We start from the raw sequence: 26263 nt of genomic DNA, 5'->3' as shown, positions 1-26263 counted from the left end.
GCTCTTAATATTGATTAGCACATTCACTGGCAGGAACAAGTTGGGTAGGGGTGATTGGTTAGTACTTGGGGGGGGGGGGCTTTGAACTAATTGGTTTAGGCCACGAGGGGTGTACCTACTAAACTATATGGTTTCCCAACATGTTATCAACCACCATAAACTACTGGGGGGCGGTGGTTCATCTGGCATCCCAGGTATTTTCCCTGTCTCATGATGACTGGAAGTCCTTAGGGGATTGCTATGGGTCCTCACCTAGCTTAACTGAGTCAGGGACACCTGGCACCACAGATTTCTCCTGTTATTTGTAGACAAACAACTCAGCAGGGTGGGTATGTACCTAGGAGTGCTCTGTGGGTTTTTCCAAGGACAAGGGTCACATCCCCTTCCTTAGGAGAGACCTTGAGGTAGAAGCTGCTGTTATTTATTTTCAAAAATGGAGTCACATCAGTTTTTCAGCAGGAAAGAGGGTGTGTGTGTGTGTGTGTGTGTGTGTGCGTACAGGCGCGCACACGTGTGTATATTGGGTTGAATGTCTGGAGACCTGGGTGAAATTTTCTGAATCTAAAATAAAATATGCAAACTTACCTTCTCTCGAGGGGGCTGCAGCTAGATCCCAAACAGTTGGCCACACTTAGCAGAAAGGTAGAATCTTATTCACCCAGATTGGAAAATGAAAGCCACATGCAGTAGAGGAGAACTCAGTCACCATCTGCCCTCCTATCTCAGGCCTTCTGATCCTTCTAGTCTCATTCCAGTGCCTGCCAGCTGGCTGTAAGGCAGAAATTCCTGTGTGGAATGAACTATGGTGCCACCAGCTATATCCAAAGTAGCCCCTGGGAGAAAATGAGCCCCATGGCAGGGGCCCTTTAAACATCCAAGCCCCGCCCCTGCCCCGCCTCCCTCGTCCAGCCCTGCCCTGCCCTACCCTGCCCTGCCCTACACTCCACAGCCAGGAAGTGCTCCCTGGACTCTGAGGGAGTTTCCTGATCTGAGGGTGCTGCTGCTAGCCTGGCTTCTAGATGTGAGTAAGTCACACTGGCCCCCAAACCAGTGGTGCGTATCTGTCCCTTCCAAGGCTCTCTTTGACCCTGTCCTGCTTTCAAGGGCCTTTTGCTGGGGTAGCTAAGACCTCCCTGAACCTGGGGAAGAAAGGAGCAAGGAGGCTGCTTTGGGAGGTTTTGTTTGTTGGAGTTTGCTGCGTTTTGGAGTGAAGGTAGATTAGGGCCACCCCTCCCACTCTTCAGATCTCCGGCCTCTCTCTGACTTGAGTAAGAAGTCTCTCTCCCAAAGTAAGATGGGGACCTTACTAGACACAGTGGTATGTGGCTGTGGTCCCAGAGTTCAGGGCCAGCCTGGGCAACATAGTGAGACACCCCCCGCCCCGCCCCCCACATACACTCTTAAAAGATGGGGACTGGGGCTGTACCTCTGGGGCAGAGCACTTGCCTAGCATGCACAAGGGCCTGGGTTTCTTCCACCCCCACCTACCCACCCCCACACACATGCAACTATGAGGGTCCATTCAGACTCCATCTTGGAGCTAGACTGGTTTGGCTGCCCTCAGGCTTCACCCTGTAGGGACCTGGGTTCTGGCCTGTCCCTTCAAGCTCCTAGAATGTGATTTGTCCCCGTTGAAGGTTCCTTAACTCTGCCAAATGTTAGGCTTTCCTACTGCCCTTTGCAGGGCCGTGCCAGTGGGGAGCCTTGGCCAGTCACTAGACAGATCATGGGCAGAGTGATCTTAAGGTGGGCTTGATTTCCAACAGGTGGAGTTGGTAAGAGAGGCTCTCTCCTCTTGGGGAGGAGGAAGTGAAAAATAGAAAGCTCAGTTGGACCCACCAGCCTGTGATTCTGGGGATCTTGGAGCTGTTACTCTAGAGCAGAGGAGGGGGTGGTGGTGGCAGTTGACACATGTCCCCTGTGTACTCTGCTTGGGGGAAACCCCTGGGATATGGGAGAAAAATATGTCCTGTGGTGTGTGCCTGGTGGCTCTCCCTGGAAACTCCCACTTGTGAACAGCCTTTGGCACCCAGAGCACCTGGCCTGCCCTGGGGTGGGGCTGTTTGGTTAGGACAGTTCTCTGTAACCTTGAGTGGATAGCCTAGAGATGACCTCAGGGCTCTAAGGAAACTGGGTGCTCAGGCCTCCTTGTTTGGTGTTGCTCTCTCGGGTTCTGAAGGAGCAGAAGTGGGCGCTGATCCTGCCTGCACTCGAAAAAATGCTCACTTATGAACCCCCACTCGCACTATTTCCTGGGAAGCACCCAGCCTCACTCAGGCTCTTAAGTCCTCAATGTAGGATTCAAATCTTCATGCTTCTGCCTGGAAAACCAGAGTCCTCTGGTCAGAATGCCCCAGGTGGAATTCTGACTCCAGCCTTTGAGAGCTGTGTGATCCTGAGCAAGTTCCTTAACTTCCAAGTTCTTAGGAAGGAAAAATGAGTTGATTAAAGGCACTTAACTTACTGCAAACGTAACCTGTACCAGGATTCAAGTTAAGAGCTATTATGTGAGGGTACTTTTCTCAAATACAAGTTGGGGAGTCTCTCCTGGAAACCTTGACCCAGTGGGTTCATGCCGGGAAACAGCGTGAACAGGATTAAGTATCCCAGCCAGATACCAGGCATGGTGGCATGTTCCTGTAGTTCCTGCTACTTGGGAAACTAAGACAGGAGGATCATTTGAGCCTAGGAGCTCAAGGCCAGTTTGGGCCACAGACAGGACCCCTTTGCAGCCAAGTCCTATGATTGGGTGAGTTTAGGAAGTATTGTCTTCAGCTGAAGGTGGGTTCAGGACAGGCTGTTTATTACAGGGTGGTACAGCCTTATAATCCCAGTGACTCAGGAGGCTGAGGCAGGAGGATGGCAAGTTTGAGGCCAGCCTCAGCAACTTAGTGAGATTGTCTCAAAATAAAAAAGGGTAGGGGATGTTGGTCAGTGGTTAAGCACACGTGGGTTCAATCCCCACCCCACCCCCCAAAAAAGAAAATATTGATCTAGCTTAGAGTCTGAATCCTGGTTTCTGGGTCACTTATAGTCTACAATCCTTATCTTCAATGATTGTCTTTTATTGGCAGCATCCAGGAGATCAAAGGAGCAGAGTTTTGGGCTGGTAGAGCTGCTCTGCCCGTCTTGAGGCCCTACTCCACTTCTCCCAAAGTGGCCCAGTTGGGTTAGATCTCAGGATTTTCTTAAGCTCCCAAGACTTTGCCACCAAAAAAATTTTAAAGTGATTTAACTTCAGCCACACATTCCCAATTCCCATTAATAGTCCCCTAAAGCAGGAAATGGTTTTGGTAAGCCGGGAAACCACCAAATGAAAAACAAGCTCTCTGCAATTTCGGAGTCATGTGACTCACAAACTAGAATGTTTAACTCGGAATCATTAAGGCAAACTCCATTGACAAAAAATCCCTGTTTAAACTGAACTTCACACACTTTTCTAAACCTAAGGTTGATGGAGATCGAGTGCCAGAGCTGGGGTGACCATCCTCACCTCCAACTTCAGGCCTACTTGGATAGAGACTCCAGGAGTGGGGACAAAGAGGCTGCTTAGAGCTGGGACAGGGGAAGGGCTGAAGGAGAATAAATGAAATTCCCTGCCCTCCAGGAGCATTCTGATTTGATCTCAGGTTCACTCTTGCTCCTAGCTGTTTGTTGAGCTTCTACTATGCATTCCAGACTTCCTTCTCTCTAATTTATGCCTGCAGCTTCAGGAGGCATCCTTTTTTTCCCACTTCACAGTTGAGCAGAGCAAGGCTCAGGTGCTAGTAGGTGACCCAAGATTGTGCTGGTGATGCCAGAACCTGCCAGATTGACACTTTCCCCACTCGTCCTCAGTCCTGACTATATATTAGAACCAGTGCTTGGACCCTTCCCCAGCCCGGAAATGAGTGTCTTTAGAAGATCTCCAGGTACCTCTCCTGTGCAGCCTGGGTTGGGTGTGGCTACTATGCACCTCCTCTTCCCATACTTTGCAGTGTGCCCAAATCCTCGGGGAATCTTGTAAAAATGATGGCTGATTCTACAGTTAGGGGATGGGGACAAGATTCTGCATCACTATTAAGCTTTTAGTTGGTGCTCTGCCACTCGCTCACTGCACACCACATACACAACTTTGGCAACTGCTGTTTCCAATTTACTGCATCTACCAGGTGATTCTGAAGGCCCCTGATAAGTAGGGATTCAGGACTCTTTAATTTTGGCTGAAGCCTGGTATTATTTTAAAGATAGGAGCTTGGGATCACGAGCCCCTGTTTTATTTTGTCTTCACAGTGCTGGGGATTCAAGCCTAGGCCTTGCACATGCTAGGCAGGTGCCCTACCACTGAGCTACTCCCCAGCCCAGGAGCCCCTTTTAAAAATAGAGGATGAACCCAACTTCAGCTGAAGACAGGACAGGCTGTTTAGTTCTCTGCCCCTCCACCCTGACATCCATTCTCTGTGTTGTGTTAGGGGAATAGTGGTCTCTGAGACTTCAGGTGAATGTTGGCTGTTTTCAGAAAACTTCATGATATTTGAGGCACTTGTGGTCCGACCAGGCTGAGCATGTTCTCCATACCCCCCACCCAGCCAACTAGGGGACAGGTCTCAAAGGGACTGAAGGGAGATGGGTGGGGGAGTAGATCTGGGGAGGTAGGGCCAGGCCTGAAATCTAGACCTTCCAAAAGCCAACACCATCCTTCACCATTGACCTTTTTTTTTTTTTTTTGTATCAGGGATTGAACCTGGGGGTGCTTAACCACTGATCCATATCCCCAGGCCCTCCCCCCTTTTATGTTTATTTTTTTAGTTGTAGTTGGACACAGTGTCTTTATTTTATTCATTTATTTTTATGTGGTGCTGACGATTGAACCTAGGGCCTCACTCGTGCTAGGCAAGCGCTCTCCGGTTGAGCCACAACCCCAGCCCCCTCACCCCTTTTTAATTTTTAAATTTATTTTATTTTATTTTATTTTTTAAAGAGAGGGGAGAGGGGGAGAGAGAGAGAGAGAAAGAGAAAGAGAGAATTTATTTATTTATTTTTTATTTTAGTTCTCGGCAGACACAACATCTTTGTTTGTATGTGGTGCTGAGGATCGAACCCGGGCCGCACGCATGCCAGGGGAGCGCGCTACCGCTTGAGCCACATCCCCAGCCCCTAATTTTTTTATTTTGACTTAAGTTCTTGCTAAGTTGCTTAGGGCCTTGCTAAGTTGCTGAGGGTCGCCCTGAACTCATGATCTTCCTGCCTCAGGTTCTTGAGCCTTTGGGATTACAGGCATGCACCATTGCACCCAACCTACCATTAACTTTTGAGGGCCCTGATATATTGGATATAAAATGCTCTAACGTGTTGTGCATGTCATCTGGTAAGCCACAAAAGTCTAAATCTGAGACTTGTCACAAATGTGATCGCAGGTATAGTGTAATGTCAAGACCTGCTCTGAGAGAATTTGGCAAGCAGTCTAGGTGAAAGGCACAGTTTTAGGGCAGGTGAGGTGGTCAGGGATAAGATGGGGGCCTGAGGGTACTGAAGCCGGGGCTTGTTCTCCCAGTGAGGCAGGAGCCCAGCATGATCAGCTATGAGGAGGACTCTAGCTGAGACAGAGCTGGGCGAGGCTCTGGAGGCTCTGGCTCCCCTGACTGGGCCCAGCTGGAGTGGCAGATGGTGAAGAGGCCTCAGCCCTGAGGGAGGGGGAGATGGCCCAATAAGGAGCCAATCCAGGCTGCTCCCACAGCCTGCTTCCAGCCTATGTGGACTTCTAGAGTTCAAATCTTCCCTGTGGGGCCTCAGAACCCTGCCGCACCTCCGTGCCTACAGCCGGACCACTTCCTCTTGCCCCATCTGGTTTCCTGGCCATGATTCCACCCTGCAGAGAACCTGGCAAAGCAGTCCCTGGGAAAGCTTCACCTGGTTGTCAGAAGCCCCTACTTTGCTATGCCTCTAGTCCTGCAGCTGGGGTGACATAAGACTTGTCACTTTCCTGGTCAGCAAACAAGTGTGGGTTAGGGCAGAATGCCAGGTGGAGAAGGGACCTGTGGTGCTGGGTAGGGAAATTGGGCCTTGGACACTGTCCCTCCACAGCAAAATACTCCGTGCTTAAAGAGAACCTGGAGCTGCTCTGAGCATTTTGTATATAAACTTAATCTCAGGATGCTGAAGTAAGAGGCTATTATCTGTCCACTTTTTGTAGGCAAGGAAGCTGGTTCAGGGAGGTCAAAGCGACTCACATAAGGTCACCCATTGAATAAGGGATTAGAGCTACCATCCAGGGTCCAGGGTCCAGGCAGTGCTAGCTGATGGATTCCTGCAAGGAGTCCTTCCAGAGTAGGGCCCAGATCATGTTGTGGAACAACTAGAAAATGGAAGCAAAGCCTAGCAGAATGAGCAAGAGAAAGCAAAGAAGGCTCGGATAAGAGCCCGTTGGAGAACAGGGCCAAGAGATTGAAATGGAGCCCCTGGTTCTCCAAACACAGGAAATAGAGCCCTGAAGTTGAAAAAGCCACCTTCCTACAAGTTAGGGAAATTAACATCAAGTAAAAATAAGCCAGAGAAAGTATCAAAGTCATATTCCATACAAAATTACAAGATGAAAGAATGAGAAACCCAGCACAGTGGCACATGCCTGTAATCCCAGCAGCTCAGGAGGCTGAGGCAGGAAGATCCCAAGTTTGAGGCCAGCCTTAGTAACTTAGTGAGACCCCATCTCAAAATAAAAAGCAAAAATGGGTTGGGGATTTGGGCTTAATGGTAAAGTGCCCCTGGGTTACATCTCCAGTACCAAAAAGAGAAAAGATTAAGTAGCAGGGTAACCACCATGTGATGTGGAAAGCCACCAGCTGGGAGAAATGGGAGAAAAGACCAGCAGGAAATGGATGAGGCAGGCAACAAGTTGTAACCCCAGGCAGTCTGAATTCTTGTCCCACTGCACCTTTTGAGGAAAAAAGGACCAGAAATCCATCTAATGCTGATAGTATCACTAACTTGTTTTGTGGCCCTGAGTGACTCATTGACTCTATCTGGGTCTCAACTGCTTAAAGCCATACTGTTCATTATAGGATCAGCTAGCCTCATTTTTCTATTTAATATTTTAAAAAATTTGAGGGGCTGGGCATGGTGGCACACACCTATAATCACAGCATTGCAAGTTGGAGACCAGCCTCAGCAACTTAGCAAGGAAAGCCCTGTCTCAAAATAAAAATGAAATAAAAAGGGCAGGGGATGTGGCTCATTGGTTAAGCACCCCTGGGTTCAAACCCCAGTATAAAAACAAAATGGCCGGGGAGTACCAGGGCTCTGATACATGCCAGACCCATGTTTTACCACTGAGTCACACCCTCAGCCCCTTTTATTTTTTGAGACAGGATCTGACTAAGTTGCTTAGGGTCTCCCTAAGTTCCTGAGACTGGTCTCAAACTTGGTATCCTCCTGCCTCAATCTCCAGAGTCCTTGAGATTACAGGCATGCGCTACTACACCCAGCAGATAAAATTAGCCACATTTCAAGTATTCAGTTGTCACATGTGTTAGTCTAAAGATAGCAGATTTAGAATATTTCCATCATTGTAGAAAGTTCTATTGATAATGCTGAGTTAAAGGATTTTTTTAATATTTAGTTATAGGTGGACATAATATCTTTATTTTATTTTTGTATGTAGTGCTGAGGATTGAACCCAGTGCCTCATGCATGCTAGGCGAGCTCTCTACCTCTGAGCCATAACCCTAGCCCGAGTTAATGCATTGTAAATAGGAGCCCGGGAGCTGATATGCATGCAGCTGCTCAGGTATAAGATAATATAAAGTGCCGGGGACTTGGGTGAGAAGAAAAGTTTGTGTCTCATTGAAAGGGTGCAGCTTGCCAATCATGCTAGTGCAAGTCTGTAATCTAGGAACTCGGGGAGGCTGAGGCAGCCTCAACAAATTAGAGAGAGGGGCTGGAGATGTGGCTCAAGCGGTAGCGCGCTCGCCTGGCTCGCGTGCGGCCCAGGTTCGATTCTCAGCACCACATACCAACAAAGATGTTGTGTCCGCCGAAAACTAAAAAATAAATATTAAAAATTCTCTCTCTTTCTCTCCCTCTCTCACTCTCTCTTTAAAAAAAACAAAAACAAAACAAATTAGAGAGACGCTCAGTGACTTAGCATTTCCAAAAAAAAAAAAAAAAATGACTGGGAACTGGGGATGTAGCTTAGTGGTAGAGCACCCTGGGTTCAGTTCCCAATAGCACCAAAAGAAAGAACAGGGGTGTACTTCCTACTTGGCTCTTGCCAACTTTGCCACCTGGAAATGTGGATGTTGTGTTGCTTGGTCTCCAAAAGCATTAAGAAAAGGAGGAATTCAGATCTTGTAAAAGTTCATGATTTGGTTTTGGGTTTTTTATCTTATTTTGGTTTTATACTGGGGATTGGACCCAGGGGTGCCTACACCCCAGTCCTTTCTATTTTTTGAGATAGTATCTCACTGTGCTCCTGAGGCTGGCTCAAACTGCAATCTGCCTGCCTCAGCCTCCTGAGTTGTTGGGATTATGGGCATGTGCCACCATACCCAGCTAAAATCAAGTAAAACTGTTCTCTCGGGTCTCTCTTCCAGGTTTGATTCTGTAATTTCCAGGCTTTTGCCTATTTGTCCTGTGAGAAACCACTTCAAAAACATCTTACTTTCATTGTTCCCCAAATGGAAAACTGCCTGAGTGAATAAATGAAGAACCACTCATTTTGGTGGTGACTTCAGAAATATGTGGTGGCTGAGGTTGTGGCTCAGCAGTAGAGTACTTACAAACAGGGCCCTGGATTCCACCCTGATATCAGAGAGCAAAGACTCGCCATTCCTGGGATCATCTCAGGAATGGCGAGTCTTTGCTCTGTGATATCGGGGTGGAATCCAGGGCCCTGTTGTATGTATGATTTCAGACACGTTGCTCAGAGTAACAAGCAGGAGCTTATTAGAAGGGATAGGAAAACGTAAAAGGGGGAATACTCTCAAGAGACTGGGGGTCCTTTCAGGAAAATGACATACCCCTGCTGCCCACCAATTTTAATGGGGGCCCCAGGGAAGGCAAGATTGCACCAGATGTCCACACTTTGTATGGTCTTACCCTTAGAGGGGAGATTTTACATTATAGTGACCTACTAAAGATCTAGAGGCAACTTTGAGTGAGCTAGGCCCACACTGACCAGTTGTAATTGGAACCAGTTAGGGGGAATTATCCTTATCTCCCCGAGTTCAGGGATCTGGTCTGTGTAAGGGTCACAAAAGTGTCCCTTCCCCAGGGTAACTGTGTTCAGCATTCTTCCTGCAGATCACAGGTATTTGCTGAGGAATGTAGCATTTCTTAAGCTAGATGGGGCTGCCGGTAGTTTATTCTTTGAAAGAAAGCATGTGGGGTTAGCATGATAGACCCAGTTTATAGAATTATCCCCTTAACCTCATGTTCCCAAGGCTCACATTTATCTGTTAACTACCACCCAATATCCACGCCCCACCCCCCCCCAAAAAAATAAAAAGATTACAGTCAGACGTTTCCTTCTTCTAAGGACAAGGCTTAGAGTTGGGTAGTAAACTTGATTTCCTTTGCTGACTCACAAAAACATGCCCAGAGTCCAAGGGGTGCCGGATGTAGGGATGGGCATTAGGTAGTGTGTGTGAAGTTCCTGAACAGGCCAGCCTCTGGATGAAACTACCCAGATATGGAGGCAGGTAGCCTGGAGTGGGTGGAATACAAAAATTATTTACCCCCTTTTCCCTTCCCCGATCCCATAACAACAGGGTGACAACAGACCAGAAAGCGAACTAGAGGCAAACACTAGAATGACTGGCTGTTACCAATCTGGGTGATTCTATGGGAGCATCAATTTGGTCAGGGATCCCTTCCCTGGTGGATCATGTCTCACCTGTTCACCCCAGGATTGCTTAACGCTCCAGGAAGGGGAGGGGTGCAGAAAAAGATCCTGCAGATATTCATTGGCCGCGGGCTAACACTTTATATTGCCTGGCCTTTGGGATCCCCTGAAATAAAAGCTGCCTGCCTCTGGAGGAGCCAGAGAGCCCTGCAGAGTGGCTGCTTCCCACTGTGTGCTGGGAGAGGCTACATCACTGTCCCCATAGACGGATCTACACTTCAGCTGGAGGTAGCTCTAACTCTGTGCCCCTAGAGGGGAACCTTTTGATTGAACTTTTTGATCTAACCTTTTGTGGATGGGCTCTGGAGTCCTGGGTGGGACAGATGGGAGTGGGGACAGGAAATGGGAGGTGTCATTTGAGCTGAAAAATGAAGGGCCACCCATAGGCCATCTTTAGACTGGGGCCTGCTTCATCCCAGGTCCCCTGTGCTTATTTTGTGTCTTCTTCCCATCTGTCAGAGCTCTGTGCTTAGAAGTCACCATGGCAACTGAAGAGTCCATCATCCGCATCCCCCCATACCACTACATCCATGTACTGGACCAGAACAGCAACGTGTCCCGGGTGGAGATCGGGCCAAAGACCTACATCCGGCAGGATAATGAGAGGTTGGTGTGGGGCCCTCGGGGACAAGAAGGGCACATTGGTCTCTGCCCTCTTCGCAAACTTGGGTGGCAGGGAGCTTTCTCCTGTTTGCTGTCTCCTCTGGGAACAGGGACCTGGGTCTTCACACCCCTTCTCGCCTTCTAATAGGGTGCTGTTCGCCCCCGTGCGCATGGTAACAGTCCCTCCACGCCACTACTGCACAGTGACCAACCCTGTGTCCCGGGATGCCCAGGGCTCCGTGCTGTTTGATGTCACAGGGCAAGTACGGCTTCGCCACGCAGACCAAGAGATCCGGTTGGCCCAGGACCCCTTTCCCTTGTACCCAGGGGAAGTGCTGGAAAAGGTACTTGGCTTGCTTCCCCATCCCCCACTCTGCCTGTCCTAGGGCTCTGCACTGTCTTCTAAGGGGACAGTGGGAAGGGCTGGGAGGGACATTTGCTTGTTCTCACCAGGGCAGAATTGACTCACCATCCTTCTACTCGCCTTGCCAGCCCCCTGCTTCCTCCTCTGTGTCCCCAACCTACCCTCCTCTCCTGTCTCCACTGTGGAGCCTTGGAGAGATTCCCCTCCATCAAGTGGACGTGATGGAGCCCAACCCATCCCCTATCTCCTGAGGCTCTTCTCACCTCTCACTTCTCTCTCCTTTCCATCTAACTTCTTAGCTGGATATCCCAGCAACTCAGAAGATTGAGGCAGGAAGATCGCAAGTTTAAAGCCAGCCACAGCAATTTAGCAAGACCCTCGGCAACTTAGTGAGACCCTGTCTCAAAATAAAAATGAAATATAAAAAGGACTGGGGATGTGGTTCAGTGGGAAAACTCCCCTGGGTTCAGTCCTCAGTACAAAAAAAAAAAAAAAAAAAGAGCCCATTCCTCCATTAAGCCCTAGTTCAAAGGGCCTTCCCAAACTTCTCCTTCAAGTGAGTTTCTGCAGAACCACCCTCCCGACATCTGTAGCCTGGGGAGAATAGTCCTGCCTTATCTCCCTGCTGGAACTGAAACTTCATGAAGACAGAGGCTGTGTCCTCAGTCACGATGACCAGAGTGTCCTGTGTATGGGAGGTGAACAGGGAAAGGGAGACTCTAGCCAGTGTGTGGCCAGAGGGCAGAGTGGTTACTCCATCTTCCACAGCCCAGGGCCAGTTTAGTTGGAGTCAGGAGAGCAGGCAAGATTCCCTAGGATTTAAGTCTTGATTCCATTCTTTACTGGCTGTGTGACCTTGAATGTGTCTCCTAATCTCTGTGATCCTTTTTTTTTTTTCCTTTCCTCTCTCTCTCAGAACATTGTCAAATATCAAATGAATTCATGTTTGTGGAGACATTTCTACAAACTTTTAGAAGGTGCATCTAATTTTTTTGCCAGGTTCCCCTTCTTGTCTGAAGAAGATTTGATGACTGGAACACCAACGACTATCTTATAACCCTGAGGCAAAACCATGCTTAAAACTTGCTTGTTAATGTTATACTGGTTTATATCTTCCCACCTTCATATAATCCCTAGAGAGCACCCGTGAACAACAGACCAGGAAATTTCATTGATTCAGCTTCCCAGATATTTCTAACACATATCAAGCCTTCCACTTAGTCTCCCTCTTAGATTATTAGCTCTAAACATCTCCTGAGCTCCTCAATGACAGTATCCTCCTACTTGATCTACTCCATCCTTTAGTTCTTTAGATCAGATGTCCTTGGGACCACCTGTACCTTGGGTATTCCACCTGGGTCTTATTTTGGGACATATAAAGATTGATGCCATAGGTTCTGACCTTCATACTATCAGGTTTAACCCCCAAGGTCATAGCACTGAGTGCCCCTGGCCTCTTCATCCCCCACTAGGACATCACCCCACTGCAAGTGGTCCTGCCCAACACTGCCCTGCATCTTAAGGCGCTGCTGGACTTTGAGGATAAGGATGGATACAAGATAGTAGCAGGAGACGAATGGCTTTTTGAGGGACCGGGTGAGTTAACTCTCCATTGGGAGAGATCGGGGTCTTTGGTTGGGGTCAGGGTCTTTGCCTTCCCACCATCACCCTGACCTCTTCCTATCCTCAGCTTCTGTTCCATCTCCCCTTTCCCAGGCACGTACATCCCCCGGAAGGAGGTAGAAGTTGTGGAGATCATTCAGGCTACTGTCATCAGACAGAATCAGGCACTGAGGCTGAGGGCCCGCAAGGAGTGCTTGGACCGGGATGGCAAGGAGAGGGTGACAGGTGGGGACCCCAAGGGACACTGATGGGGGGGTGGGCAGGAGGGACTTTGCTTGCAGGGGAGGCAGGAAAGCCACTTGTAGCCAGAGGGCAGTACTTCCCTGATTTCTCTTTTCTTTTTAAGGGCTAGGCTACAGCTCAGTCGATAGAGTGCTTGCCTTGTGTGCTCAATGCCCTGGGTTTGATTCCCAGCACCAGAAAAAACACACTTTTTTTTTTAGTAGAGCATCATAGCTATGCATAGTAACTGAGTTCATTTTTTTTTTTAATGAGAGAGAAAAGAGAATTTTAAAAATATTTTTCAGTTTTCAGTGGACACAACGTCTTTATTTTTTATTTTTATGTGGTACTGAGGATCGAACCCAGTGCCACGTGCATGCCAGGCGAGCACGTTACCACTTGAGCCACATCCCCAGCCCTCGGTATTTCTTGAGGACTGTGGAGGGCTGTCCAGCGCTGGCTCTGCCCCAGCCCTGATCTTGTGATCATAAGCACATGGACGTGGCCTTTCCCTCTCCCACCCTTCACCATGAGCTGTGGGCAGTGGCCAGGTCTTATCTAATTCTGGATCAACAATGCAGAGGTTCAAATACAGTGAACAAATGCACCCAAGTGCATTACGGGATGTGGATCAAAATGCTTTACAAATTGTGGCTTATTGAGTCCACCAACAACCTTGAGACGTCACTTTTCCGTTTTCCATATGGCAAGGCTGAGGCACAGAGGTCTGGTGACTTGCCCAGGATATGTGACCAGATGGGGCAAGGCTGAGGCTTGGGCGTCCTTGCTGCTCCAGGAAACAAAAGGATACCCACAACTCTACTAGAGGCACCAGGGTACCAGGGATTGAACTCAGGGTTACTCAACCACTGAGCCACACCCCCAGCCATAGTTTGTATTTTATTTAGAGACAGGGTCTCACTGAGTTGCTTAGTGTCTTGATTTTGCTGAGGCTGGCTTTGAACTCCCGATCCTCCTATTTTAGCCTCCTGAGCTGCTGGCATTACAGGCGTGCACTCCGTGCCTGGCTAATAGAGGCACTTTTCCTGCCCATTTTAGGGGAGGGAAAAACTTAGTCTTTGGGGCATAGAGAAGGAATAGCAGAGTGTTCGCGTAGCAACTCCTTGAGCATTCTAGAAGTTTTTATTTTTTCTTTAATTGTGGGGAGAAAGGAATGAGTCCAAGGGCTCCTGTCAGGCCTTTGAACCTGGGCGCAGTGACTTCTCTTCACCTTTGAAGTCCTGTTGTCCTGTTATCTAAGCTGTGGAAAAGACATCTGGGGGAAGCTGCATAACTTCTGACCTTGACCTCCTGCCCTTGGCCAGGAGAAGAATGGCTGGTCCGCTCTGTGGGTGCATATCTCCCAGCAGTGTTCGAGGAGGTTCTGGATTTGGTGGATGCTGTAATCCTTACGGAAAAGGTTTGTGGCCTGGGGATGAGAAAAGGGACCCTGGGCTAGGGAATGCTCAAAAGTGGCAAAGAATAGCAGCAGACAATGTGAGAGTGAAAGGAAGACATTACTAGGGTCACTATAAAACCCCAGAGGTCACATCAACTGAGGACTATCTTGGGCTATCTGGAAGGGTTAAAAAGTCACTCAGACCTGGGAGCAGAGTTAGTGGCCAGTGGTGTTCCCAGAATCCCCCAAGGAAGTGGCAGGAGGAAGTTGGAGGGAGGCTTACTGAACACCCAGCGTCTCCTTCTGCAGACAGCCCTGCACCTCCGGGCTCGGCAGAACTTCCAGGACTTGCGTGGAGTGACCCGCCGCACTGGGGAGGAGTGGCTGGTGACAGTCCAGGACACAGCAGCTCATGTGCCCGATGTCCATGAGGAAGTACTAGGAGTCGTGCCCATCACCACACTGGGCCCCCAAAACTACTGTGTGGTCCTTGACCCCGTCGGACCAGATGGCAAGAACCAGCTGGGACAAAAGCGGGTCATCAAGGTGAGTTCCTCCTTTTCCCCAGAGCCTGTCCTATGAGGGAAAATGCTCTTGAGTACAGGAGGCCTCTGACTTCCACTCACTCCACAATCTAGAAACACCCTTGGTGCCTTTGCACACTTAGTTCTGTGTGCCTAGGACCCTTCCCATTTGAAACCCCGGGCAGCCTCCAGGGAACCTCAGGGACATGCTTCCTGCTCCCCACCCCATGCCCGAAGACCCTGAAACCGTCTCCTGTGTCACACCTCTGTGTTCTAGAACCTTGGTCGTCTTGTGTAAAACAAATCCCACAGTTTACCCTTCTCCCCTGCTCCATGAACTTTATGTGGGGACTCCAGGGACCGCACACTTCCTCTAAAGGGCTGCGCAGCAGTAGTTTCTGCCTATAGCATAGGGTTGCTGTTGAAGCCCAGGGGTTCAGCTGTTGTCTTGTAAATGCGGCCCAGACAACGCATAAACAGAGGAGGCCGCCATGTTCCCAGAATATTGCATTATTTTATTCATTTTTATTTTTATTTATCTATCATTTTGGTATTGGGGATTGAACTCAGGGGCGCTCTACCCCTGAACTATTATCTCCAGCCCTTTTTAGTTGTTATTTTGAGACAAGATCTTGCTTAAATGGCCCCAGGGTAGCCTGAAACTTGTGATCCTCCTGCGTCAGCCTCCTGAATTGCTGAGATTACAGGCATGCACCACCATAACCAGCTTTGTAACTCTTGTGAATAGGTTGACTCTAAACAGTTTAACTTGTAGCTGGGTGAGGTCTTGGTACATGCCTATAATCCCAGCAGTTCTGGAGGCTGAAACGGGAGAATTCCAAGTTTGAGGTCAGCTTCAGCAACTTAGCAAGACCTTGTCTTAAAATTTAAAAATATATATATATATATATAAAGGGGGCTGGAGTTGTGGCTTAGTGGTAGAGTGCTCGCTTCGCACAAGTGAAGCACTGGGTTTGATCCTCAGCACCACATAAACAAGTAAGGAAGAAGGACTGGGCATGTGGCTCAGTGATGAAGCACCCCAGGGTGCAATCCCCGCTATCAAAAAAAAGTTTAACTTGTAATGATCCAGGTGTGACAGTTCACAGAGTCTTTCAGAGACATGTTTGACTAAGTGAGATTTTATAGCCCTTGGAGCCTCACAGTCCAGATAGTGCACCACAGTATTACAATGTGGGGGTGGGGCATGCTTTGGGGCTCCTGTACTCAGCACAAGCCCAGGATAGCACAGGGCTGGGGAGGTGCCACTGGAGGCACCTGTAGCCCTGGGTGGCAACTGCTCCTAACCCTCTCCTCACCTGTCTCCCCACCAGGGAGAGAAGTCTTTTTTCCTGCAGCCAGGGGAGAGGCTGGAGCGAGGCATTCAAGATGTGTATGTGCTGTCGGAGCAGCAGGGGCTGCTGCTGAGGGCTCTGCAGTCCCTGGAGGAGGGGGAGGAGGAGGAGAAGGTCTCCCACCAGGCGGGGGACCGCTGGCTCATCCGAGGGCCCCTGGAGTATGTGCCATCTGCCAAGGTGGAGGTGGTGGAGGAGCGGCAGGCCATCCCTCTGGACGAGAATGAGGGCATCTATGTGCAGGACGTCAAGACTGGAAGGGTAACTGCTGAGGGATGGGCGGCTGTCACTGCTATGTGACCATGGTGGTGACTTCCTCTTAGCAAGCATCTGATGCTGCTGGAGAGAGGCACATGGTGGGCGTGGGGGAGGGGACGCCAGCAATATCTATAATAGCATCTGCGTGGGCTGCTGGTGGACTCAAGGGCATTCCATGGAATATTTGCCATTTCTTTGTCTAAAATATCTTAATTCAAAACTGCAACTGAAGCTGGGCATGGTGGCACACACCAGTAATCCCAGCAACTTGGGAGGCTGAGGCAGGAGGATCACAAGTTTGAGGGCAGCCTCAGTAACTTAGCAAGACTCTAAGCAACTTGGTCAGACCCTGTCTCAAAAATTAAAAAGGGTTGGAGATGTGACTCAGGGGTAAAGAGCCCCCTGGGTTCAATCCCTGGTAGAGAGAGAGAGAGAGAGAGAAAAAAAAAAAAAACCTAAAACCTCAAACTGCAGGGATGAGCCTGGTACTGGGATGGGGATTCTGCCCCACTGCAAATCTGGTCCTAGCTTGAACACCTCACTGGAGTGTGACCTGGGAGCAATATTACCCTCCTCCCCCATGCCCATATGCTAGTGAAAGATTTCCTTTTTGCTGCTTCATCTAGCATTTCAACCTTAGTTTGACTGAGGACCACATCTCCAACCTCTTTCTCTAAGAATCCAAACCAGAAATACAGTTTAGAATCTGTATTCTAAGGTACTTCCTAGCATTGCATCTCTCTCTATGATGCCCTCTGAGCATCCCAGGAATAATAATATTAAGCACTTGCTGTATGCCAAGTGTTGTTGTTGGAACTGGACACATGAAGCAGTTAGGTCCTTGACCCCACAAGGTGGCCACTGTCATGTACATTTTATAGATGAAGAACCCAAAGCAAAGGCTCGAGTAGCTTGCCCAGATGAAGCTTTGCTGCATGGACCATGCTGACCCGCTGTGTTGCTCCAGGATGGATCAGCACTGCTCAGGATGGCGGGGGGGGCGTCCCTCTAACCCTCACTGGTAACACCTCTTCTTGTCCCCACCTCTCAAGGTACGTGCTGTGATCGGAAGCACCTACATGCTGACGCAGGATGAAGTCCTGTGGGAGAAGGAGCTGCCCCCTGGGGTGGAGGAGCTGTTGAACAAGAGGCATGACCCTCTGGCAGACAGGGGCAAGGAGGACACAGCTAAGACCCTTCAGCCCTCAGCTCCCCGGAACAAGACGCGTGTGGTCAGCTACCGCGTCCCTCACAATGCAGCCGTGCAGGTGTATGACTACAGAGAGAAGAGAGCCCGGTGAGCAGCTGGCCCCAGCCTGCGGGGTGGTAGGGGAGGCTCTCCCCCCACCTGACTTCTGGCTCTCCCCTCACCTGACTTCTGGCTCTCCCTTCAGGGTGGTCTTTGGGCCAGAGCTGGTGTCGCTGGGTCCTGAGGAGCAGTTCACAGTGTTGTCCCTGTCGGCGGGGCGGCCCAAGCGTCCCCATGCCCGCCGAGCCCTCTGTCTGCTGCTGGGACCTGACTTCTTTACAGATGTCATCACCATAGAAACAGCGGATCATGCCAGACTGCAGCTGCAGCTTGCCTATAACTGGTGAGGGCTGGGAGTCTTGGGTGAGGGCCTGCTGGGTGCAGCCCTGGGGAGCCCTGAGGAAGAGAGATGCCTCCTAATGAGGGCAGAATGCCTGACTCATACCTGGTGCAGAGGGAAGCCAGGCATTAGCAAATCCAGGGAAGTTGTGGGCTCATTCACATTCTGGGACTTAGGGAACCAGTAGCTGAACCCTACCCCAGGGAGACTCCCAACATACATTTAACACAACACAAGTGAAAGGTTATTAAAAGATCAATGGGATACAGCAGGCAGGAGTGGGCAGACCATGTGGCCAAGGCACCTGTTCTGAAACCACAGCCCAGCTCTGCTTCTCCCTAGCTATGGACCTGTGCAAACCGCTTGGTGCTCTCCTCAGCTTACCTATGTGTAACAGCATCACCTACATCACAGGGCTGTTGACAGGGTGCTGAGAGAATTAGAACAGTCCCTGTATATGATGAGAGTTCCAATGGCAGCCCTTAGAATTAGGGTGAGATAAGTTACCTGCAGAACTAATGCTCACCAACTCCCAAGTGTGTGTTTCTCACTTCTTGGCTGAGAGCAGCCAATACCATGTGAGGTGGATGGTTCTGGCACATCCAGGGCACTGTGGCATAATCATTAAGAGACAGATTGCCTAGATTCAGAATTCCTTCCTGCCACACATTGTATGATCTTGGGCGAGTCAGTTAACCTCTGTAAAATGGGGAGAATGTTTATCCCCGCTTACTAGGGTTGCTGAGAAGATTAAATGGAAACCTGGTAAGTTCCTTGGGACCTTACTGGGTACAAGTTAGCATTATCTATTATAAGGGGCCCTGCCCAGCTATAGGGGATGAGTGTTGAAATTCTACTCAGAGAAAGTCTTTTTTTTTGGGGGGGGGGGCAGGGACTGAAGTGTTTCTCCAGCCCTTTTTATTTTTTTATTGGACATTTAGAGACAGGCTCTTGCTGAGTTGCTTAGGGTCTTGCTAAGTTGCTGAGGCTGGCTTTGAACGTGCGATCCTCCTTTCTCAGCCTCCTGAGCCACTGAGATTATAGGCTTGTGTCACTGTGCCTGGTTAAGAAAACAGCTTTCTCTTCTGGGCCTCTTTGTCCACAGGCACTTTGAATTGAGTGACCGGAATGATCCTCAGGAGGCAGCCAAGCTCTTCTCGGTGCCTGACTTTGTGGGGGATGCCTGTAAGGCCATCGCCTCCCGGGTGCGAGGAACTGTGGCCTCCGTCACCTTTGATGACTTCCACAAGAACTCGGCTCGCATCATTCGCACAGCCGTCTTTGGCTTTGAGACCTCAGAAGTCAAGGGCTCTGATGGCATGAGCCTGCCCAAGCCCCGGGACCAGGCCGTCTTCCCCCAAAATGGGCTGGTAGTGAGCAGTGTGGATGTGCAGTCAGTGGAGCCTGTGGACCAGAGGACCCGGGACGCCCTGCAGCGCAGTGTCCAGCTGGCCATTGAGATCACCACCAACTCCCAGGAGGCGGCAGCCAAGTGAGTGACACCTGGGGCTCAGCTGCCTAGAATGCCTCTCTGGGGTCTCCATCTTATACTCCCAGGGCATGAGTAGCATGGAGTCCATTATGTCGACCTGCTGCATCCTTGTCCTCAAGGACCTCTTTACATTGTAGATAATGTGACCCCCTTAAAAATGTGAATGAGATCCCACCTGTACTCCCTTAGCTTCCCATCTTGCTCCTGGTGCAGGGGGAACGGATTAGCAGTAGAGTGCTTGCCTAGCGTGCATGAGGCCCTGGGTTCCATCTCTGGCACCGCAAATGAATTCCTTTCTAAGGGCTTCCAATTCTGGCCTCCCTGCACCCCAACACCCAACCTGCCTCCCTAGTGGACGGAAATGTTCCAGCCTCATTGACTCCCTTCTTGTCCCCACATATGCAGCTTTTCCCCACCTACAGCCTTTTATTTGGGGGAGGTGTGCTGGGGACTGAACTCCCAGGCACTCGACCACTGAGCCATATCCCAGCCCTGTTTTGGTTTTGTTTTGAGACAGGGTCTCCCTGAGTTGCTTAGCACCTCGCCAGTGCTGAGGCTGTTTTTTACTTGAGATCCTCCTGCCTCAGCTTCCTGAGCAGTTGAGATTACAGCCGTGTGCCACTGCGCCCAGCCCAACAGCCTTTTGCACAGGCTGATCCACTGCCTAGAAAGCGCTTCCTCCAGAGCATTTTCAAACCAGGTTCCTCCTCTTGATCTCAGTCTGAAGGTCGCTTCCTTTTCTTTCTCCCATGACTGCAGTAGCACCCTCTTTGCCCAGATACCCATGTTACCATCTCCAAGGTGCTTGTTTCTATCTGAAATCACCCTTGCTTGTTTTTTCCCACTGGAGGGGATATTGGGTGAAGCAGGGGCCCTGAGCATGCTGCCTTCCCCAGGTCTAGAGCCACCCTGGGGATGCGAACAGCGTGCACGCTGTTTTGAGTGGAGGTGTGTATCCACTGCCTTCTGGAGGCCAGGGTCTGTCTTGGCTCCCTAAGGCTTGGCAGTCTCTGCCCTTGGCAGTCCTCTCCAGCTGTGGCCCCATGCCAGCATCTCAGCCTGTCCCTGATCTCATCCAGGCACGAGGCCCAGAGATTGGAACAAGAAGCCCGAGGCCGACTAGAGAGGCAGAAGATCTTGGACCAATCAGAAGCTGAAAAAGCTCGCAAAGAACTCTTGGAGCTTGAAGCTTTGAGGTGGGTGGAGAACCCGAGGAGGATGGTCTTGGGAAGTGGTGGGTGGGGGCACCAGGGTGTGTTTGAGATGGAACAGCATGTTGCATGGCCTAAATCAAGGCCCCAAGTGGTCAGGGATTTCTTTTGAGTCTTATGGGACTCTGCCTCCCCCTCCAGCATGGCGGTAGAGAGCACCGGGACTGCCAAGGCTGAGGCTGAGTCCCGTGCAGAGGCTGCGCGGATTGAGGGCGAAGGCTCCGTGCTGCAGGCCAAGCTGAAGGCACAGGCTTTGGCCATTGAGACGGTGAGTCGGGGACTGCTTGTGGAAGGGTGTGGCCTTGGAACCTGGAAGAGACCCATTCATTATGGTCCCTGAAGCCAAGCAGGATACTAAGCACCCTAATATAAAGCCTTCTTCAAGTACTTTGTATTTTACAAAGACCTTTGCCCTATAGCAATGCATTTAATCTATTCCTTGAGAATAAGGATTATTATACCCATTTTGCAGATGAGTACTCAAACACTGGCACCTTGGTGCCAAGTATGTGAAGCATGTGCTTTACATTCATGTTCTTATTTTGTGCTTGAAATCCCATTGAGTTAGGTCTTATCTTTTTTTTGTGTGTGTGTGTGTGGTACCAGAGATTGAACCCAGGGGTGTTTTACCACTGACCTACATCCCAGCCCTTTTTTATTTTCATACAGGATCTTGTTAAGTGGCCCTGGTTGGCCTCAAACTGGCAATCCTCCTGTGTCTGCCTCCTAAGTGGCTGGGATCACAGGCATGAGCACCACTGCACTGATGCTCAGACTAAGGAGCGCCCGTGCGTCACTAGCTAAGCAGTGGCATAGTGAGGATTCACACCCTGCTGTGTTCCCTCTGCCTCAGTTCCTTCAGGCTCGCTGGCTAGGGTGACTTTCTGCACAGTTCCCAGGGACCACATGATCTTAAGCCAGCCACGTTTCTTCCCTTGCAGGAGGCTGAGCTCCAACGGGTCCAGAAAGTACGAGAGCTGGAACTGGTCTATGCCCGGGCTCAGCTGGAGCTGGAAGTGAGCAAGGCCCAGCAACTGGCTGAGGTGGAGGCAAAGAAGTTCAAGCAGATGACAGAGGCCCTGGGCCCCAGCACCATCAGGGACCTGGCTGTGGCTGGGCCAGAGATGCAGGTGAGGGTTAGGGGAGGTTGGAGGGGAGTGTTTGACTTGGTACCAGCCTTAGAACTAAGAAGGCAGAATAGAAATGACATCTAGAGTGTCAGGAGAGGGAGTGAGCAGATGTCCCTTTATCACTTGTCACTTGAGCACAGTGTCATGTGTGTCAACATCAGGCACTGTTTTAGACTCAGCAGAGAGCTGGAACTCTTGGGGGAGACAGTGAATACCTGGGGTGTTGGTCTGTGAACGATGCTTCCAAGGAAGGCAGGCCAGGTGATGGGATGAAGGGGAGCTGACACTTCAAATCAGTTGGTTTCAGGAGGGTCACTTGGAAGTGCAAGAAGTGACCAACATCTGACCCTGTCTTCTTTCCTTCCTCCTCCTCCTCTTCACCTCCAGGTCAAACTGCTCCAGTCCCTTGGTCTGAAATCCACCTTGATCACTGATGGCTCCTCTCCCATCAACCTCTTCAACACAGCCTTTGGGCTGCTGGGGCTAGGGTCTGATGGTCAGCCCCAGGCCCGAAAGGCGGCTAGTGGGCTCAGCCCCCAGGAGGGTTTACATATTCAGGGACCTCCCGCCCCTCAGACTGCTGGAGGCAACCAAATTGTGCCTTAGCTCTTACTCACAACTGACCAATAAAGTGGACATTTCTGGGCATTTAAATTCTTCCTTTATCTCAAGCCTGGGCTACGAGGAGCTCACTGGTGGAGGGAAGTGTACCCCTGACATCTGGAAGGTAATTACTAGAGACTATGCACATCTGTAAAGTGGAGAGGAAATGGAGTCAGAGATGAGCCCAAAGTTGCCCTGATCACAATGGGATCCCCAAAGCCTTAGCAAGCTGTCTGTCCTTTAGGGAGTCAACTTTCCTAGATCCCAGGTCAGGAAGATGATGTCACCCATGGAAGAACGCAGTCTGCCTGCCAAGCCCTCTGGGATGGCTGGGACTGGCAGCCTCTCCATCCATTCATGCCTCTAAGAACCCAGGGTGGCCTGGCAGTTCTGGAATCTACCCCCAGCCACCATGGAGCCCGCCCCCCCTCCCCCAGACTATTTAGGCAACTCCCCTTTGGCGCCACCTGCTGGTCATACCAGCAGTCCACAGCACCCTTAGGTGTGCCAGGCCAGTACCAGCACCTGTACACTTTTCCCTTCTCAGATGGGGATGTTGCACTGAGGAAGAGGACTATGCCCAGGGGTTGTAGGAACTAGTTTCTGGTCTGGGATAATCAGGAGCACCAAGGGTTCTCTTTTCCCAACCTCCCCCACAACCAGTAAGGGCCCATTATTTGGGAGGATCCAGGCACAATCAGTCTAAGCACACCAGCTCCTTGTGGCAGGTAGAGCTGTAGGTGCCAAGCCCGCCCCATCTCCTCTGAGGAAGTTAAAAGATCCTAGGGAGGGAGAGGAAAGCTTGGGCTGGGCTATGTGGCTAGAGTATGGCTGCACAACCTCTCTATTCTCTTCCCATCCTGTGCAGTGGGCCAGCAAATCCCCCACTGAAAAGGGTTGATGCAAATATAATAATGATTCCTTTCTAAGGTCTTATTCTTATTTCCCCTCTGTGGCCTGACCCTCCTGAGCCTCGTTTCTTTCCAAGTTGCATTGCGTTTGTTGGATCAGTGGCTCCACTCAAGTCAACGTGCTGAGACCAGGGACTACTTACTCGGCTCACAGCAAGGTGAAGCTGGCTGTGTCTGTGAAATAGGCAAGTGACTCAGCCCCCCCCCCCCCAGTCTCCCACTTCTTCCCTCTAGGGATAATTAATTTAAGGTTCTTCATCTGGTACCTGGCATGTATTAAGTGCTGCTGTGTTAGGGCTGTACATTACCAAGGGCCTCTGGGGCAAGTGACAGAGGCAAGTAAGATTATGCATGGTGGGTATGTTCCTTTCTGCATGGCCACCTTGACCATGGCCATCCTTCCACCTTGCTTAACATTGCTAGCAACCTCACCACCTCTGGAACCTCCACTTAAAGCTTCAGTGACCTTAACTCCAACCACTTTTTGGGCCCCCATCCCTTGTCATTTCAGTTGTACCCAGCTTAGCATCTGTGATCTGTCCAAGTAATTCACCCATATGAATTAACTCCCTTAACTCCTTGTCTCCGAGTATTTAAGAATGTTTCCAGGGTTAAATCCACTTAATTACTTTAATATTTGATTAGCTAAAGAAGAAGGATCTGAAAAATTGGCTCTATTATTTCGAATATCTTAGATATAATGATCGAGTTCCAAAAGATCCAAGCTATTATTGTTGTTTTGCCAAATACCCAACAAATGGTTTTTAACCTTCTCCCAATCCCAGAGAGAAGCATTGTACTTGGCAGCTGTAACACACACATATTTATAACTTGCGTGGAATTTAAGCCTTTCTTTAAAGCTGAAAGTTCATTACCTATATTTATAATAGTCGCCTCTAAGGCGTTTAACTTAGTCTCAATCCTTTCATCAATATTTACTTGATTGTGCAGAGCCTTGGAAGTATTTTGAGCTAAATTATTAAGAAATTTTGCATGTGGAATATTTTGAGATAGTCACCAAAGTTGTGACTGTGGATGCAGTGAAAGAAACCAAGGCTATAACTCCCACAATAATAATTCCAATGGCACGTCTAGGTCTCACTAGTTGGGTATGAATTTGTTGTAAGATTTGAAAACCAGCATCAGCGTACCATGACTCTGAAATATTAGTTGGCAATAAAACAAAAGAGGGCTGATGAAGTACCAGCACTTCTTTTCCTCTATTATATCTAGTAATATAATTGGTTAGGTTACATTTGTTACATGTTACAATATATCTTTCATCTATCCATTTAACTTTTACATTTCCAATGATTAAAATGTAAGGAGATTGGACATAGCTTGTAAGCCATAGCAAGACCCTTCCTTACAGCTCTTGCCAATAAATTTCCATAAAGGCTTGTCTGTAAAATGTAAGAATTCTGAGGCAGCAATAAAGCACCAAACATCCTTTTGAATACCACTCTCACTGTAGGTCAAAATATTGCTAACAAATCCTGTAGGTGTCATAGCAGAACTTTTTCGCAATTGTCTTATCAATTTTTGGAGACCAGTCTAAAATATACTCACTATCTTTAGACACTGTATGTTGCACTGGAAAGGTATTTACACAATCTATCCACCTAGGAAGGGTGCCAATTTCTATTGTAGAACTATTAGGACAATGAGGAATTTGTGAAGGTTTTGCAGAAATGACTGGTTTATTATGGGAAACTCCCATTTTGATCACTGATGTAGTATAAGGTTTTAAGTCTCCATCAATAGTAATCAGTCTAGGTCTCCCAATCGCTATCTTTTCCTCAAATGATATTCTGAGACAGCATGTTTATCGTGGGACCAACACAAAGCTAATTGGGCACTGTAGCCAGAATAATTAAATCTAGTCACATGATTAGGAGTGATACGTATGTCATTAGTAAACACTGGAATAAATTCTCTAGTCCACACAGCTGGGTGTACTAAGGGTGGCCCTGGGAAATATGTCCAGTAAGTGTCTGCTCGACTCCCTTTTACCTGTCAGTCCAGCAGGGCTACCATCATCAATGGGGTCTTATTTCTCCCTAGGAGTCGAATCATTCATGACACATGTGTTGTCAGCTTTTTCACATGTTCCCATGAGATCAGCTTTTCAGCTGGGTCTTGCTGGGTCATCTTCATTCTTCTTCGATATCTCTTCCTTTTGAGGGAAGGCTTCTTCAGGTCGATTTTCAGTCTCTTGAATCTCATTACCTGAAGTTAAAGGTCCTGGAAGATTAGTATGAGCTCGTATGTGTCCTATGAAACATGGGTATTTTTGCGTTTGCACCGCCTTTTGTAGATTATGAAATAATTTAAATAGCTCTTGTGATGATGCATATCCAGTAAGTGAAGTTTCAATATTTTTAGTAACTCCAACTGCATATAAGCTGTCAGAATAAATATTAATAGGCCCATTTGTAAAGTAATTTTAAGGCACAAATGAGAGCTTGTAGCTCTGCTCTTTGGGCAGATGTATATGAGGTTTGTATTGCCTCTGTGTGGACATGGCTATAAAAACCTGCTTTACCTGAGCTTGAACCATCAGTGAACACCATTAGGGGTCCACCTATGGGCTGGGCACATACAATCTTTGGAAAAATAAGTGGTCTTATTGATGCAAATTGATTAACTTTATCACAAGGGTAATGACTTTCTATCTGACCAGGAAAATCAGCAAAAGCTATTTGCCATAAACTAGAAGCTTTAAAAAGCCAATTATTCTGTTGAAGAGAAAATGGAATGATTATATCAGATTCAGATCCAACTAGTTGTAAAACTCTCATTCTACCTTTAATTACTAATTGAGTAATAGAGTCATGAAAAGGAATTAATGTCTTTTGGGGAGAGTGGGCTAAATGAATCCACTCAATAACTCCCAATCTTTGCCATATAGCTCCTGTGGGGGCATGAGCAGTTGGAAATATTAATAAATATACCAGTTCTTGAGGATTAATTCTAGTAGGTTGTGTATTTTTAATTACAATTTCAACCTTTTTTAAAGCTTCTCTAGCCTCTTGTCAGTTGACAAGGAGAAGTTGGAGAAGTATCTCCTTGTAATATCTTAGTTTTAAGGATGGCCTCAGC

At 48.9% G+C, this 26263-nt stretch overlaps 1 protein-coding gene across 3 annotated transcripts; it reads left to right on the top strand.

The window, feature by feature from the left end:
* Nucleotides 1-171: 171 nt before the first annotated feature.
* On the top strand, nt 172-22309 carry LOC308650688 (major vault protein). 3 transcript variants are annotated; one of them, XM_081296911.1, is made up of 15 exons: nt 172-1021; nt 10337-10483; nt 10629-10824; nt 12317-12440; nt 12561-12692; nt 14015-14109; nt 14398-14634; nt 15947-16228; nt 17278-17522; nt 17620-17817; nt 18920-19306; nt 20386-20502; nt 20659-20785; nt 21459-21647; nt 22035-22309. In XM_081296911.1, the coding sequence occupies exons 2-15, from the start codon at nt 10359-10361 to the stop codon at nt 22251-22253; spliced, it is 2673 nt and encodes an 890-aa protein (XP_081153037.1). In that variant the 5' UTR covers nt 172-1021; nt 10337-10358; the 3' UTR covers nt 22254-22309. The 3 variants fall into 3 exon arrangements, with proteins under 3 accessions (XP_081153037.1, XP_081153038.1, XP_081153039.1); XM_081296912.1 differs by having other exon boundaries at nt 172-1025; XM_081296913.1 differs by having other exon boundaries at nt 172-1053.
* Nucleotides 22310-26263: the final 3954 nt, after the last annotated feature.

The sequence above is a fragment of the Spermophilus citellus genome (genome assembly GCF_964194105.1).
Source record: "Spermophilus citellus genome assembly, chromosome: 6".
In the NCBI taxonomy this organism is placed as follows: domain Eukaryota; kingdom Metazoa; phylum Chordata; class Mammalia; order Rodentia; family Sciuridae; genus Spermophilus; species Spermophilus citellus.
The sequence above is the reverse complement of the archived record's forward strand: the minus strand, read 5'-3'. Positions and strand labels throughout refer to the sequence as shown.

Coding starts and splice junctions, on each gene's coding strand:
- LOC308650688 (XM_081296911.1), top strand. CDS start 10,359: ATGGCAACTGAAGAGTCCATCATCCGCATCCCCCCATACCACTACATC. Junction 19,307..20,385: donor TCCCAGGAGGCGGCAGCCAA/GTGAGTGACACC, acceptor GATCTCATCCAG/GCACGAGGCCCAGAGATTGG. Junction 20,786..21,458: donor AGGCTTTGGCCATTGAGACG/GTGAGTCGGGGA, acceptor CTTCCCTTGCAG/GAGGCTGAGCTCCAACGGGT.